The sequence below is a fragment of the Salvelinus alpinus genome, chromosome 30 (assembly GCF_045679555.1).
Source record: "Salvelinus alpinus chromosome 30, SLU_Salpinus.1, whole genome shotgun sequence".
In the NCBI taxonomy this organism is placed as follows: domain Eukaryota; kingdom Metazoa; phylum Chordata; class Actinopteri; order Salmoniformes; family Salmonidae; genus Salvelinus; species Salvelinus alpinus.
This window is the reverse complement of record NC_092115.1, coordinates 24661189-24675137: the sequence shown is the minus strand read 5'-3', so window position 1 is coordinate 24675137 and position 13949 is coordinate 24661189. Positions and strand designations below refer to the sequence as shown.

The window sequence follows — 13949 nt, the reverse complement described above, 5'->3', positions numbered from 1 at the left end:
AACATGTATAACAAAGGTTCACAATATTAACATTCAATGTATCAAAATATATGATCATACACAAGGAATGTGAATGTGATCAACATTTACAGTAATATACATAGACATACAATATATTTTATTTCAGCTCATGAAAACATGGGACCAACACAAATCAAATCGTATATGTCACATGCACATGCTCTTACAAGCCCTTAACCAACAATGCAGTTCAAGAAATAGAGTGAAGAAAATATTAACAAAATAAACTAAAGTGAAGAAAAAAAATCTCAAAATCAAAAAGTAACACAAGAAAATGACATAACAATAACGAAGCTAGATACACGGGGTACAGGTACCGAGTCAATGTGCAGGGGTACAGGTTAGTCGAGGTAATTTGTAAAGTGACTATGCATAGATAATAAACAGCGAGTAGCAGCAGTGTAAAAACAAAGGGGGGTCAATGTAAATAGTCCAGGTGGCCATTTGATTAATTGTTCAGCAGTCTTATGGCTTGGGGGTAGAAGCTGTTAAGGAGCCTTTTGGTCCTAGACTTGGCGCTCTGGTACCTCTTGCCGTGCGGTAGCAGAGAGAACAGTCTATGACTTGGGGGACTGGAGTCTTTGACCATTTTTTGGGCCTTCCTCTGACACCGCCTAGTATATAGGTCCTGGATGTCTGGAAGCTTGGCCCCAGTGATGTACTGGGCCGTACGCACTACCCTCTGTAGCGCCTTACAGTCAGATGCCGAGCAGTTGCCATACCATGCGGTGATGCAACCGGTTAGGATGCTCTCGATGGTGCAGCTGTAGAACTTTTTGAGGATCTGGGGACCCATGCCAACTTGACATGTTGCGTTGATATTTTTGTTCAGTACTTTCTTTCAATGAGAATGACAGATCTATAGCTCACATTTCTATGTGAATTTGGTCAGGTCGCCCAAAAAGTTACATATTGCAGCTTTAATATAATACATTTTTAAAATATGCCTTCCTAATATTGTGTTGCATCCCCTTTTGCCCTCAGGACACCCTCAAATCGTCGGGGCATGGACTACAAGGTGTCGAAAGCGTTCCACAGGGATGCTGGCCCATGTTGACTCCACAGTTGTGTCAAGTTGGCTGGATGTTGGGTGGTGGACCATTCTTGATACACAAGGGAAACAGTTAAGTGTGAAAAACCCAGCAGCGTTGCAGTTCTTGAGACACTTAAATCAGTGTGCCTGGCACCTACTACCATAGCCTGTTCAAAGGCACTTAAATATTTTGTCTTGCCCATTCACCCTCAGAATGGCATACATACCATGTCTCACGGCTTGAAAATCCTTATTCAACCTGTCTCTCCTCCTCTTTATCTACACTGATTGAAGTGGATTTAAAATGTGACATCAAGAAGGGATCATAGCTTCACCTGGTCAGTCTGTCATGGAAAGAGCAGATGTTCCTAATGTTTTGTACACTGTGTATACAAAACAACAATACTATGACAACAAGGTTAGGGCTGGCAGTTTTAGAAAATACATCTTTAGAGTTCTTAGGAAGGCATTTTTAAGGCCCTGGGCTCTTTGGTGTGCATTGATCTGTTTAGTGAAGTATGGAATGGGAGAGTTCTGATAACGGCCTGTGCGTGTCATGGGAGTGTTCAGTTTGTGGCTGTTTGCTCGTCCAGTAATTTGTTATGTGCAACTGAGCCTGCGCAGACCGCAAAAACAACAGTCAACAGGATGAGATGTTTACATGCCACAGTATCCCGTTTTAGATCAGCATATCCCAGGCATCTTATCCAGGTTTCTCATAACCAGGATACAAGCTTTTTCAGGTTATTGTAAACGGGACGATGTTTATATGTGTCAACTCAAAAACAGAATACTTGAGTATCCCAAATAATAACGGGACACTGGTGTGCATGTAAACGTAGTTAATGTCTCAGGGATAAATGTGAGCCACACTGGTTGTGAAAAAGATCTGTGAAATTACCTGATGTTATTGTTCAAAAGACCAGTTAGTGAAACATAATTTTTTTAACGAATTGGGCTCCCTGTGTAAACGCAGCCATTGAATAGTTACATTCAATAATGGAAAAGACACTTTGCTAGTGAAAGCACTTTGTCAGAATGATAACAAGTGAATGGACAACCTCATTTGAGCACTGTGAGCTCTCAGCAATACCAAATGTTTAATTGAACATAGAAAATGATAAGTTATCTCAGGAGCATCCTTGACATAAGGCTTTTTACAACACCAACAGCAAAGCACCGATTCTCATTAAAAGTCAATCAGGAGGGGATTCAAACATACATCCTTTTATTTGTTTTAATACAGTTGACACCTTTAAGCTGCCAGTTGCAACCTTCAATTAACATAATTCAAAGTGGGGTGGAAAAGAAAAACAGAGTTCACAGCATAGTGTACTGTGTTGGTCCGGTCGTCCGACAATGACTAACCATTACTTTACTCACTGCAAACGATGACCACCTATTATTATTATTTTTTACCACTACATCATTGAGATAAATAAAATCACCACATGGCCCGCTGTATTCCAGACATCTGGTTGTGGTCCGCCAGGTGACGGAAGACTATGCGACTGAGACGCCACCTGCGCTTGACGCCCCGCGGCCGTGAGGTCATCACACATCTATTCCGGATTCGTACTGGGCAGCTGTCACGTGGCAGCGCGGCGATTTCTTTATCAGCAACATCCTGCAAGGACAGTTATTTGTCATGTAAAATAGTGGAGGCTTAATATTCGTCAAACATAAGCTACTCAAACAAGTTGTCGTTACCATTAATTGAATTATAATTGATGTTATCATAGGACATCCCGCCCCAGTAGTTTCAATGTCACGCGCACAAGTACAGTGAAAAGCCTTTCTTGCAAGCTTTAAACCCCACAATGCAGTAATCAATATCAGTGTGGCACTGAAAGCAACATAAGGGGGGGGGAAAGGAATAAGAACATGATCTGTGCGTTTGAGATGTTGACGATGAGTATGACGTGTCTTTTCTCATTAACGACAGCTCTGCTAGCGTTAATGTCAAAATACATTCTTTACTCACCAAATATGGAGTTTTACTGGGCAATAATCTTAATTTACTCCCTTTACGGCCAAATTCCAAAAATTTACAAGCAACTGAAAAAAATGCCACTTTGACACCTCCAATGTACAGAGCTGTTGTAAACTTACGACCTGTGCGTGGCAGTAATGAGTGATTGGAGGTGCCAAATAGGATTTTTTTCAGTTGCTTGTAATTAAAAAATATTATTTTTGTTGCTGTCTAATGGGAGTTTGAATCAAAACTTCCTGGGCGTTAGAGAAGACACGTCATACTCATCGTCGGCATCTCTAACGCACAGATACTGGGGCAAGGACATCCCAACAAACTATTCAACAAAACACAAAATTCTGAACATTACAACCACAGAAAAGATAGTTGAAGCACAATATGCATAATTGTGGGCTACCTGAAGCTCCTTGGGGAGAACAGTGTTCTTCCTTAGTGCATTGATCCGTAGTCTTTCATCTGCATAGTCAAAGGCCATCTGCCTTCTCTTCACGTCGCGTAGCATTCTCCAGTCAACATAGTACCCTCTGACCTGCTCCACCACACTCCAGCCGCTTCTCAGAGTCTGGAACACAGAAATGAATAAGTTGAGAAACCATACACAGATGATAGCATACAGGAGATCTACCTCTGGTCCACGTTCATTCGTAGGATACGCATACAGCTCGTAGTGTTGATCCAACGCATGCACGTGTATCAGAAGCAGAGCCAGTCTGGTGGCACACAAAGTGCTGCTCAAACGTTTTCCTTCGTAGTTAGAAGACTTAGCCCAAAGGCCGGCAGATGGCGATAGTCATTTCATCTTACCATACAAAGGAAACGCCTTTGCAGCCTGAATAGAGAATGTATGAACCGGTCCACAGGGGATACGAGTGTATAACCGGCTGCATGCAGTCTCTTTGGACGGTAAGCGGAAATTACTCAATATCGCCATCTGCCGGCCTTTGGGCTACAGAAGAATGGCCGTGCATGCAGAGAAAAGCTATCCAGCACTCTAGCAACATCTTTACTTTGGTGAGTTACGAAAATAGATTGAAGCCAGTAGTCACTTAACAAAGTTGGGGAAACAAACATCTTCTATGAAATGATAAATGGAAAGCATCAGAGCATAGAGGCCATAGTGATCCTGTTAAATTACTAGAGTGTCAACTAGAGTGTCAATGTCATAAACCCTCAAAGTTGCATTATGGCAGCCATATTGGTCAGGGAGAAATCCAAACCAGTCTAATTGGAATTAATGGCAGTAGAAGCATGACCCTGATTTTACTTGTGCAGGAAAATAAAATGTGATATTAGAAATTGTGTAATAGAATTAGTCAACCTAAACATTGTCAAAAAGTTATCAATAGTTTATAGAGGTTTTATACACATTTTCTGTATAAATAGCCTCATATGTAAACAGACCATGAATGTATCCTATCATCAACTGACCTCAGCCAGTGTATGGCTGTGGATCGACTGCATGGTCTGAATGTAATATTGGCAAAATGTATGGAATCACTCCTCAAACTGTCTTGCTAGCCTAGTGCAGATAAATTCATTATTTTACATTATCTTATCACAGCACTGGTTGACCAACTCCCTGACCTTTATCCCATCATAAGAAGGTTCATGTCCATTCTAGTATTCTAATTCTATTACGGTAGAGGCAAATAATTAGTCGTTATCGCGCGATGGACCAGAGTTAGGCTTTCGTTAGCATACTAGCTAGCAATCCCGTCTTCTGCTCCTCTTTCAGGTTATAAAGTCCACAACTGAAATGTACCCTTGATGAAATCCTTAACAATAATTCAAACGACGCCATACCTGTTTAGGTGTACAAAAGGAGTGAAAAACATTTAACCCCGCAAGTGCAGTCCTACAGGCCGCCGCCATCTTGACAAGTGCGTCTTCTTCTGTAATGCTCGAAATGTTGATTTGCACAATACTACCACCTTGCGACAAGGCGGGAGTTGGCCTGCATGTAGTTTACACTGGGTTGTCACTATTACAGCCACAAAGTAAAATTGTATTTTTCGCAACAATTCATGAAAACAAAAAATGTTGGTCTTAATTTAAGGCTAGGGTTAGGCATCAGGTTAGCAGTGTGGTTAAGGTCAGGGTTAAGGTTCGTGTTAGATTTAAAATCAGGTTTTGAGAGAAATTGTAGAAATAGGCAGAGTTTAGCCTTAATTATGATATTGTAACGAGTGACGACCTTTTACACTGTGTGAACTCATTCAGGTCAGGTGCAATGCAAATGCAATAAACACAAAATATCTTGAATAACAATAATAAATATAATTAAATTAGGTTTTAATGACTAGATCGAGAAGGGAAAAAGAGAGAGATTCCCTGCAGAACCCCATTTTCACCTAAGGATGGCAGTATTTGTTCACGGTGATGAAATTATTCGATATCTCAGTCTGAATAATGTTTTGATTTAATCAGTTTCACATCAAATCGGTTGAGGGCAGTCCTTAATCATTTATAAAACAATACAAGTTAATTCTTTCACAATTTTCCACCAGACCATCATCGTATGTAGCTGCTTGAAGATGCGTTCCTGGATAAATACTAACACATAATAAACTGCTAATGTGTTCACAATAAAGAGACACAATATGGAGCTAAGTTGGAATTTTGAATACAGTTCAACTCATCAAATTCACATTATACACTATGTGTATAATGTGAGATACCCTCCCTCGGCCGGCTCTAGGCATAAGCGACATAAGAGGTCGCTTAGGACCCCTGGCCGATAGGGGACCTACAACAACAAAAAAATGAAAATGATATATATATACAGTACCAGTCAAAAGTTTGGACACACCTACTCATTCAAGGGTTTTTCTTTATTTGTACTATTTTCTACATTGTAGAATAGTGAAAACATCAAAACTATGAAAAAACACATATGGAATCATGTAGTAACCCAAAAAGTGTTGAACAAATCAAAATTCATTTTAGATTTTAGATTCTTCAAAGTAGCCACCCTTTGCCTTGATGACAGCTTTGCACACTCTTGGCATTCTCTCAACCAGCTTCACCTGGAATCCTTTTCCAACAGTCTTGGCGGTGTTCCCACATATGCTGAACACTTGTTGGCTGCTTTTCCTTCACTCTGCGGTCCAACTCATCCCACACCATCTCAATTGGGTTGAGGTTGGGTGATTATGGAGGCCAGGTCATCTGATGCAGCACTCCATCACTCTCATTCTTGGTCAAATAGCCCTTACACAGCCTGGAGGTGTGTAGGGTCATTGTCCTGTTGAAAAACAAATGATAGTCACACTAAGTGCAAACCAGATGGGATGGCGTATCACTGCAGAATGCTGTGATAGCCATGTTGGTTAAGTGTGCCTTGAATTCTAAATAAATCACTGACAGTGTCACCAGCAAAGCCCCCCCCCCCACCATCACACCTCCTCCTCGCTTTATGGTGGGAACCACACATGCGGAGATCATCCGTTAACCTACTCTGCGTCTCACAGATGACATGCGGTTGGAACCAAAAATCTCACATTTGGACTCATCAGACCAAACAACAGATTTCCACCAGTCTAATGTCCATTGCTCGTGTTTCTTGGACCAAGCAACCTCTTTCTGAGGTTTGTAGCTCAAATGAACTTATCCTCTGCAGCCGAGGTAACGCTGGGTTTTCCTTTCCTGTGGCGGTCCTCATGAGAGCCAGTTTTATCATAGCGCTTGATGGTTTTTACGACTGCACTTGAAGAAACTTGACATTTTCCGCATTGACTGACCTTCATGTCTTAAAGTAATGATGGACGCTTTGCTTATTTGAGCTGTTTTTGCCATAATATGGTCTTCCTCTTTTACCAAATAGGGCTTCTGCATAACACCACTACGTTGTCACAGCACAACTGTGCCTTTGAACGGGGTATGGTAGTAGGTGCCAGGCGCACTGGTTTGAGTGTGTCAAGAACTGCAACGCTGCTGGGTTTTTCACGCTCAACAGTTTCCCGTGTGTATCAAGAATGGTCCACCACCCAAAGGTCATCCAGCCAAGTTTACACCACTGTGGGAAGCATTGGAGTCAACATGGGCCAGCATCCCTGTGGAACGCTTTCACACCTTGTAGAGTCCATGCCCCACAAATTGAGGCTCTTCTGAGGGCAAAAGGGGTTTAACTCAATATTAGGAACGTGTTCTTAATGTTTTGTCCACTCAGTGTTTATTTTTTGGAACTCAGTCTGTTGACTGTTGAGAGTTAGAATAGTAGAATACACAAGTTGCAATATCAACGTTTGGTTGTGCATCAGCAGTTTTTCTCTTGTTATGTCAGCCACTGACAGTCACTCAATTTGCCATGTCAGCACACATTTTTAAGATTGGTAAGTTATTCTAGCCAGCTATCTGAACTTATAGTCCTCATGGTCAAATTATCTACCGGGCATGGGGGCCCGTGCCTAGAGCTCTGACCTCCAGGGGCCCTGTCATGCCAAATAGTGTCCCACTGCCCAAACGTGTCCCCCCCCTGTGTCACAATGGGATTCGAGAAGCTACTATCATCTGTTGCTAGAACATGCCAAATTCTGCCTGGGCTACGTAAGGAAAGAAAAAAATTGCAATGTTCTGATTGTTCTGAGGCGTGCAGAGAGAGAAGCGTGTGCCGTCAAAAGACGGGAAAATGTGATCATTGTTGCAGGTTATTTATGATATGTTTTAGCGGGAAATCTCACCGATTATTGGTGAATAAAGTACGAATCATGATCCATGCATGGTCATTGGTGTTTCTTGCTTGCAAAATTTGATTGCAAACCTTGATTTAGCTAGCATGAGAATGCTGCAAGCAAGCATGGATACTGCAAACTATGGCTGCAAACACTACTGTGAGGTAAGCTTTTCCAAATCTCTTTATTTAGCTAGCCAGCTAAGCTAAGCTTTGTTTTGTACTATTTGTGTTTGTAGAAATTCAGTTGATTTAAATAGATATCTCGAATACTAGGTAGCCTATGACAAGTATAATGGCAAGTGCTATATCAGCTGTGAAATGTTATGGGAAATAGGTGAACTCCATTAATCAGTCTTCTGGTCATCATGAGCGATCAGATTGTACCTGGGTCTACTAATAGAGAAGCTGATTTCAGACTAGCAATAACAGTACCTATTGAATACCAATGTATGTGTGTAAATTAATTGATTTCTTGCTGAATTACTACATTCATGATAGGTAGTTTAACCATAGTTTTTTTTTGGTTCCATACCAGGCTGCCATGGCGTGGGCTTCTGTCAAACAACTTCCTCCCTGCAACAATAGAAATGCGAGCTGAGCTTTCGAAAATCAGCAGGCAAGACATTCAGATACTTTCCATGTTTACATTGCACAATTAATTCTCTGATTATGTAATTGTTTAAATTAGCATAACGTCTCAATTACAAGCAGTATGTTGCCCTTCTTTTTTAAAGCTCCATTCCTCTGAAATCCCTACCATCACTGCCACGGATCCCTCCGGAACTTTCATTACGCACACCTGGCCCCTATTCCCATTGATTAGTAATTGTATAAATATGCCCTTGGTTCACCATTGTCAATTATTGTTACAAAGTCCGTTGGTCGCGTGAGTACCTGTGCTGTGTTGTTTTGGCTTTCGTGCCGCGTGTATTGCACAGATGATTACGAGTCTCGTCCCGTGAGGTATCATTGTGCACTTGTGTTATTTATTCGAGGTACTCCTCGCTCTTTTTTGGGGGTTTCAACTAGAGGTTGACCGATTCATCTGAATGGCCGATTAATTGGGGCCGATTTCAAGTTTTCATAAGAATCGGAAATCAGTATTTTTGGACACCGATTTGGCCGATAAAAAAAAGAATATATATATTTATTTTTTATTTTTACACCTTTATTTAATCTTTATTTAACTAGGCAAGTCAGTTAAGAACACATTCTTATTTTCAATGACGGCTTAGGAACGGTGGGTTAACTGTCTCGCTCAGGGGCAGAACGACAGATTTTCACCTTGTCAGCTCGGGGGATTCAATCTTGCAACCTTACAGTTAACTAGTCCAACGCTCTAACCACCTGAATGCAGTAAGCCAAGGTAAGTTGCTAGCTAGCATTAAACTTATCTTATAAAAAACAATCAATCAATCAATCATAATCAATAGTTAACTACACATGGTTGATGATATTACTAGTTTATCTAGCGTGTCCTGCGTTGTATATAATCGATGCGGTGCGTATCGTTGCTCCAATGTGTACCTAACCATAAACATCAATGCCTTTCTTAAAATCAATACACAGAAGTATATATTTTTAAACCTGCATATTTAGCTAAAATAAATCCAAGTTAGCAGGCAATATTAACCAGGTGAAATGGTGTCACTTCTCTTGCGTTCATTGCACGCAGAGTCTGTGTATATGCAACAGTTTGGGCTGCCTAATTTGCCAGAATTTTACGTAATTATGACATAACATTGAAGGTTGTGCAATGTAACAGGAATATTTAGACTTATGGATGCCACCCATTTGATAAAATACGGAACGGTTCCGTATTTCACTGAAAGAATAAACATCTTGTTTTCGAGATGATAGTTTCCGGATTCGACCATATTAATGACCTAAGGCTCATATTTCTATGTGTTATTATGTTATAACTAAGTCTATGATTTGATAGAGCAGTCTGACTGAGCGGTGGTAGGCAGCAGCAGGCTCGTAAGCATTCATTCTAACAGTACTTTCGTGCATTTTGCAAGCAGCTCTTTGTTGTGCTTCAAGCATTGCGTTGTTTATGACTCCAAGCCTATCAACTCCCGAGATTAGGCTGGTGTAACCGATGTGAAATGGCTAGCTAGTTAGCGGGGTACGGGCTAATAGCGTTTCAAACGTCACTCGCTCTGAGACTTGGAGTGGTTGTTCCCCTTGCTCTGCATGGGAAACGCTGCTTCGAGGGTGGCTGTTGTCGATGTGTTCCTGGTTCGAGCCCAGGTAGGAGCGAGGAGAGGGACGGAAGCTATACTGTTACACTGGCAATACTAAAGTGCCTATTAGAACATCCAATAGTCAAAGGTTAATGAAATACAAATGGTATAGAGAGAAATAGTCCTACAATTCCTATAATAACTACAACCTAAAACTTCTTACCTGGGAATATTGAAGACTCATGTTAAAAGGAACCGCCAGCTTTCATATGTTCTCATGTTCTGAGCAAGGAACTTAAACGTTAGCTTTCTTACATGGCACATATTGCACTTTTACTTTCTTCTCCAACACTTTGTTTTTGCATTATTTAAACCAAATTGAGCATGTTTCATTATTTATTTGAGGCTAAATTGATTTTATTGATGTATTATATTAAGTTAAAATAGGTGTTCATTCAGTATTGTTGCAATTGTCATTATTACAAAAAAAACAAAAAAATCGTCCGATTAATCGGTATCGGCTTTTTTGGTCCTCCAATAATCGGTATCGGTATCGGCTTTGAAAAATCATAATCGGTCGACCTCTAGTTTCAACCCTGTGTTTTGTTTACGTGTTTGTTGGGTCTTCGTCCCCGTGCCTTTACACGGCAAGCTGTAATTTGGGAAATAAAATACCCTATTATGCATTCCTGCACCTGTCTCCCGATCCCTCTATAACAGCGTGACAATCACTGCAGCAAGTGCAACTTTGATATTTTATTAGGATCCCCATTAGCTGTTGCAAAAGCAGCAGCTACTCTTCCTGGGGTCCACACAAAACATGAAACATAATACAGAATGACATAATACAGAACATCAATAGACAAGAACAGCTCAAGGACAGAACTACATACATTTTAAAAAAGGCACACGTAGCCTACATATCAATGCATACACACAAACTATCTAGGTCAAATTCGGGGAGAGGCATGGGGCCACGAGGTGTTGCTTTATCTGTTTTTTGAAACCAGGTTTGCTGTTTATTTGAGCAATATGAAATGGAAGGATGTTCCATGCAATAAGGGCTCTATATAATAATGTATGCTTTCTTGAATTTGCTCTGGATTTGGGGACTGTGAAAAGACCCCTGGTGGCATGTCTGGTGGGATAAGTGTGTGTGTCAGAGCTGTGTGTAAGTTGACTATGCAAACAATTTTGGATTTTCAACGCATTGTTTCTTATAAAAATAAGTGATGCAGTCGTTTTCTCCTCAACTATTAGCCAAGAGAGACTGGCATGCATAGTATTTATATCATCCCTCTGATTACATTTAAGAGCAAAACGTGCCGCTCTGTTCTGGGCCAGCTGCAGCTTAACTAGGTATTTCCTTGCAGCACTGGACCACGGGGCGGCAGGGTAGCCTAGTGGTTAGAGCGTTGGACTAGTAACCGAAAGGTTGCAAGTTCAAATCCCCGAGCTGACAAGGTACAAATCTGTCGTTCTGCCCCTGAACAGGCAGTTAACCCACTGTTCCTAGGCCGTCATTGAAAATAAGAATTTGTTCTTAACTGACTTGCCTAGTTAAATAAAGGTAAAAAAAAAAAAAAAAACATGACTGAACAATAATCAAGATTAGACAAAACTAGAGCCTGCAGAACTTGCTTTTTGGAGAGGGGTGTCAAAAAAGCAGAGCGTCTCTATATTACGGCTAGACCTCTCCCTATCTTTACAACCATTGAATCTATATGTTTTGACCATGACAGTTTACAATCTAAGGTAACGCCAAGTAATTTAGTCTCCTCAACTTGTTCAACAGCCACACAATTCATTTCCAAATTAGCACTTAAGGAATGATTTGTACCAAATACAATGCTCTTCATTTTAGAGATGTTCAGGACCAGTTTATTACTGGCCACCCATTCCAAAACAGACTGCAACTATTTGCAGTGACTTCATTAGCTGTGGTTGCTGATGCGTATATGGTTGAATCATCAGCATACATGGACACACATGCTTTGTTTAATGCCAGTGGCAGGTCATTGGTAAAAATAGAAAATAATAGAGGGCCTAGAGAGCTGCCCTGCGGTACACCATACTTTACATGTTTGACATTAGAGAAGCTTCCATTAAAGAAAACCCTTTGAGTTCTGTTAGATAGATAGCTCTGAATCCACAATATGGCAGAGGTTGAAAAGCCAGAGCACATACGTGCCAGTCGTACCCCTCCTCAAGAAACGAACACTTCTCAAACAGGTATCCTTTCTTTCTTTTCTATCTATAAACTGTGTCGGAACAGCACTGAACAAATCAGATTCAGTTGTTAACTAAACACAATTCATTTGTGCTATATCTTGAACTTAGCCCACCTTCAAGACCGAGATTTTGTATGTCGGTCTAGCAGTATAACACTAACCCGTCATGCGAGTTAATTACCATCATGCGAGTTTATTACATGTTGCCGCAGACAGGAAGCAGAATGGAGCATGTGCGCGCAAACATTGACATCTATGTTTGGTTTGATTTGAAGGGGGGGGGGTGGTAGCATCTAACAGATTTATTTCATTATTTCCTGGACACTGCTTGGTGATGCAAACAACGCATATCTTTTCAGAACCATCCACTGACCACAGATATACCCTCCGACATGGTAAAAAGATAGCAAAACCGGCACAGACATAGGTCAGTAAATAAGTCGCACGGATGGTTTGTACGAAAGGTTTCCTCTCTCGAGCTGTTCTCACACTAGGTGTGACGTGGGGCTCGTCGGTGGTAATTTATTAATGGATGACGGGTTGCGATCATTTCGGTTATAAGGGTGCTCTTACACTCTGGGTATTATATTCGTGCATGCATACCATTTTGAGAATTATAGCACCTTAGTGTGCCATTTCAGTGTATTTGGCCTGTTAAGAGAATTAGTAATTATTTTTTATTAAAACTATATACAAGCTGTAGAAGAGAATATACTTGAGTTCAACACTAACGGAATTAGACTGCAACAGCCATAACTAGCATGTTACGTTGGGAATTGTATTAGCTCCCACCCTTTCCGGGGTCCTTATAGGAATTAGTCATATTCCATCCATCCAGTAATTTTTAATGGCCTTGTCATTAATGTGTTACTACTGCCACCTAGTGGTGCTTTAGTTTAATCCCTTTATATGCCATAACATTGTTATAGTGATGCCTTTATAGTTTATATTGTAAGTGGTGTCATATAATGTCATTGTATTTCTATGTATGTTATCCTGATATTAATGGCACTTTGTATTCTGCTCTCTCCTAGAGAAACCACACATTCACTCTTCCACACCCACAGTTATGGATCAGTGGTACACGCAGTAGCCTTCCTAGTGATAAACCCTTAACCCTGTACATACTTTGCCTGTTAAATACTGTTATTCCTCCAAGTAATCTACAAGTCAACCGTTCACTGTGCATTGCCACCATTGCGTTCTAACTGGCGCCCGGAGGTGAACATGCCCAAACCAAACCAGCAACCTAAGAATAATACAGTCCTTTAGCCCTTACATGCGAGGAACCTCAGATATTCTCGTCCAATTCATTTTAAAAAGGAGGCAAAGCAAGAGGACGTGAGGAATTGAAGAAAGACACATTGAGAAAGAGCTTATCCCTGAATCCCAAATCAACCCCTAGCCCTTACACCCTATACACTTGTGTAGACCTGAGCGGATTGGATAGGTGTAAGCAATATGGGGACAATTTAACCTGGCCTGGATCTACCTGTAACCTGTGTGTTTTCTTTCTGCATCCTTCTATGCCTCTGTCTCTGTCCCTTTCCCGTTAACTCTGCTCCTGTTCTTCAGGATCTAGGGGTTCTGTCATGCTCTGAGACAACTACTGTATCCCTTCCCCTTCCCCAGACCACCTGATGTCCTCTAGGTGCTCTGTCATGCTCTGAGAAGCCTACCGTATCCCTTCCCCAGACCTGGATCTACCTGATGTCCTCTAGGGGTTCTGTCATGCTCTGAGAAGCCTACGGTATCCCTTCCCCAGACCTGGGTCTACCTGATGTCCTCTAGGGGTTCTGTCATGCTCTGAGAA

The 13949-nt window shown here is 41.1% G+C and overlaps 1 protein-coding gene across 1 annotated transcript; it reads right to left on the bottom strand.

Moving 5' to 3' along the window:
• Nucleotides 1-2265: 2265 nt before the first annotated feature.
• mrps14 (mitochondrial ribosomal protein S14) lies at nt 2266-5020 on the bottom strand. Its single transcript, XM_071376149.1, has 3 exons — nt 4851-5020; nt 3445-3609; nt 2266-2681 (listed from the first exon to the last, which is right to left on the bottom strand). The coding sequence occupies exons 1-3, from the start codon at nt 4917-4919 to the stop codon at nt 2499-2501; spliced, it is 417 nt and encodes a 138-aa protein (XP_071232250.1). The 5' UTR covers nt 4920-5020; the 3' UTR covers nt 2266-2498.
• Nucleotides 5021-13949: the final 8929 nt, after the last annotated feature.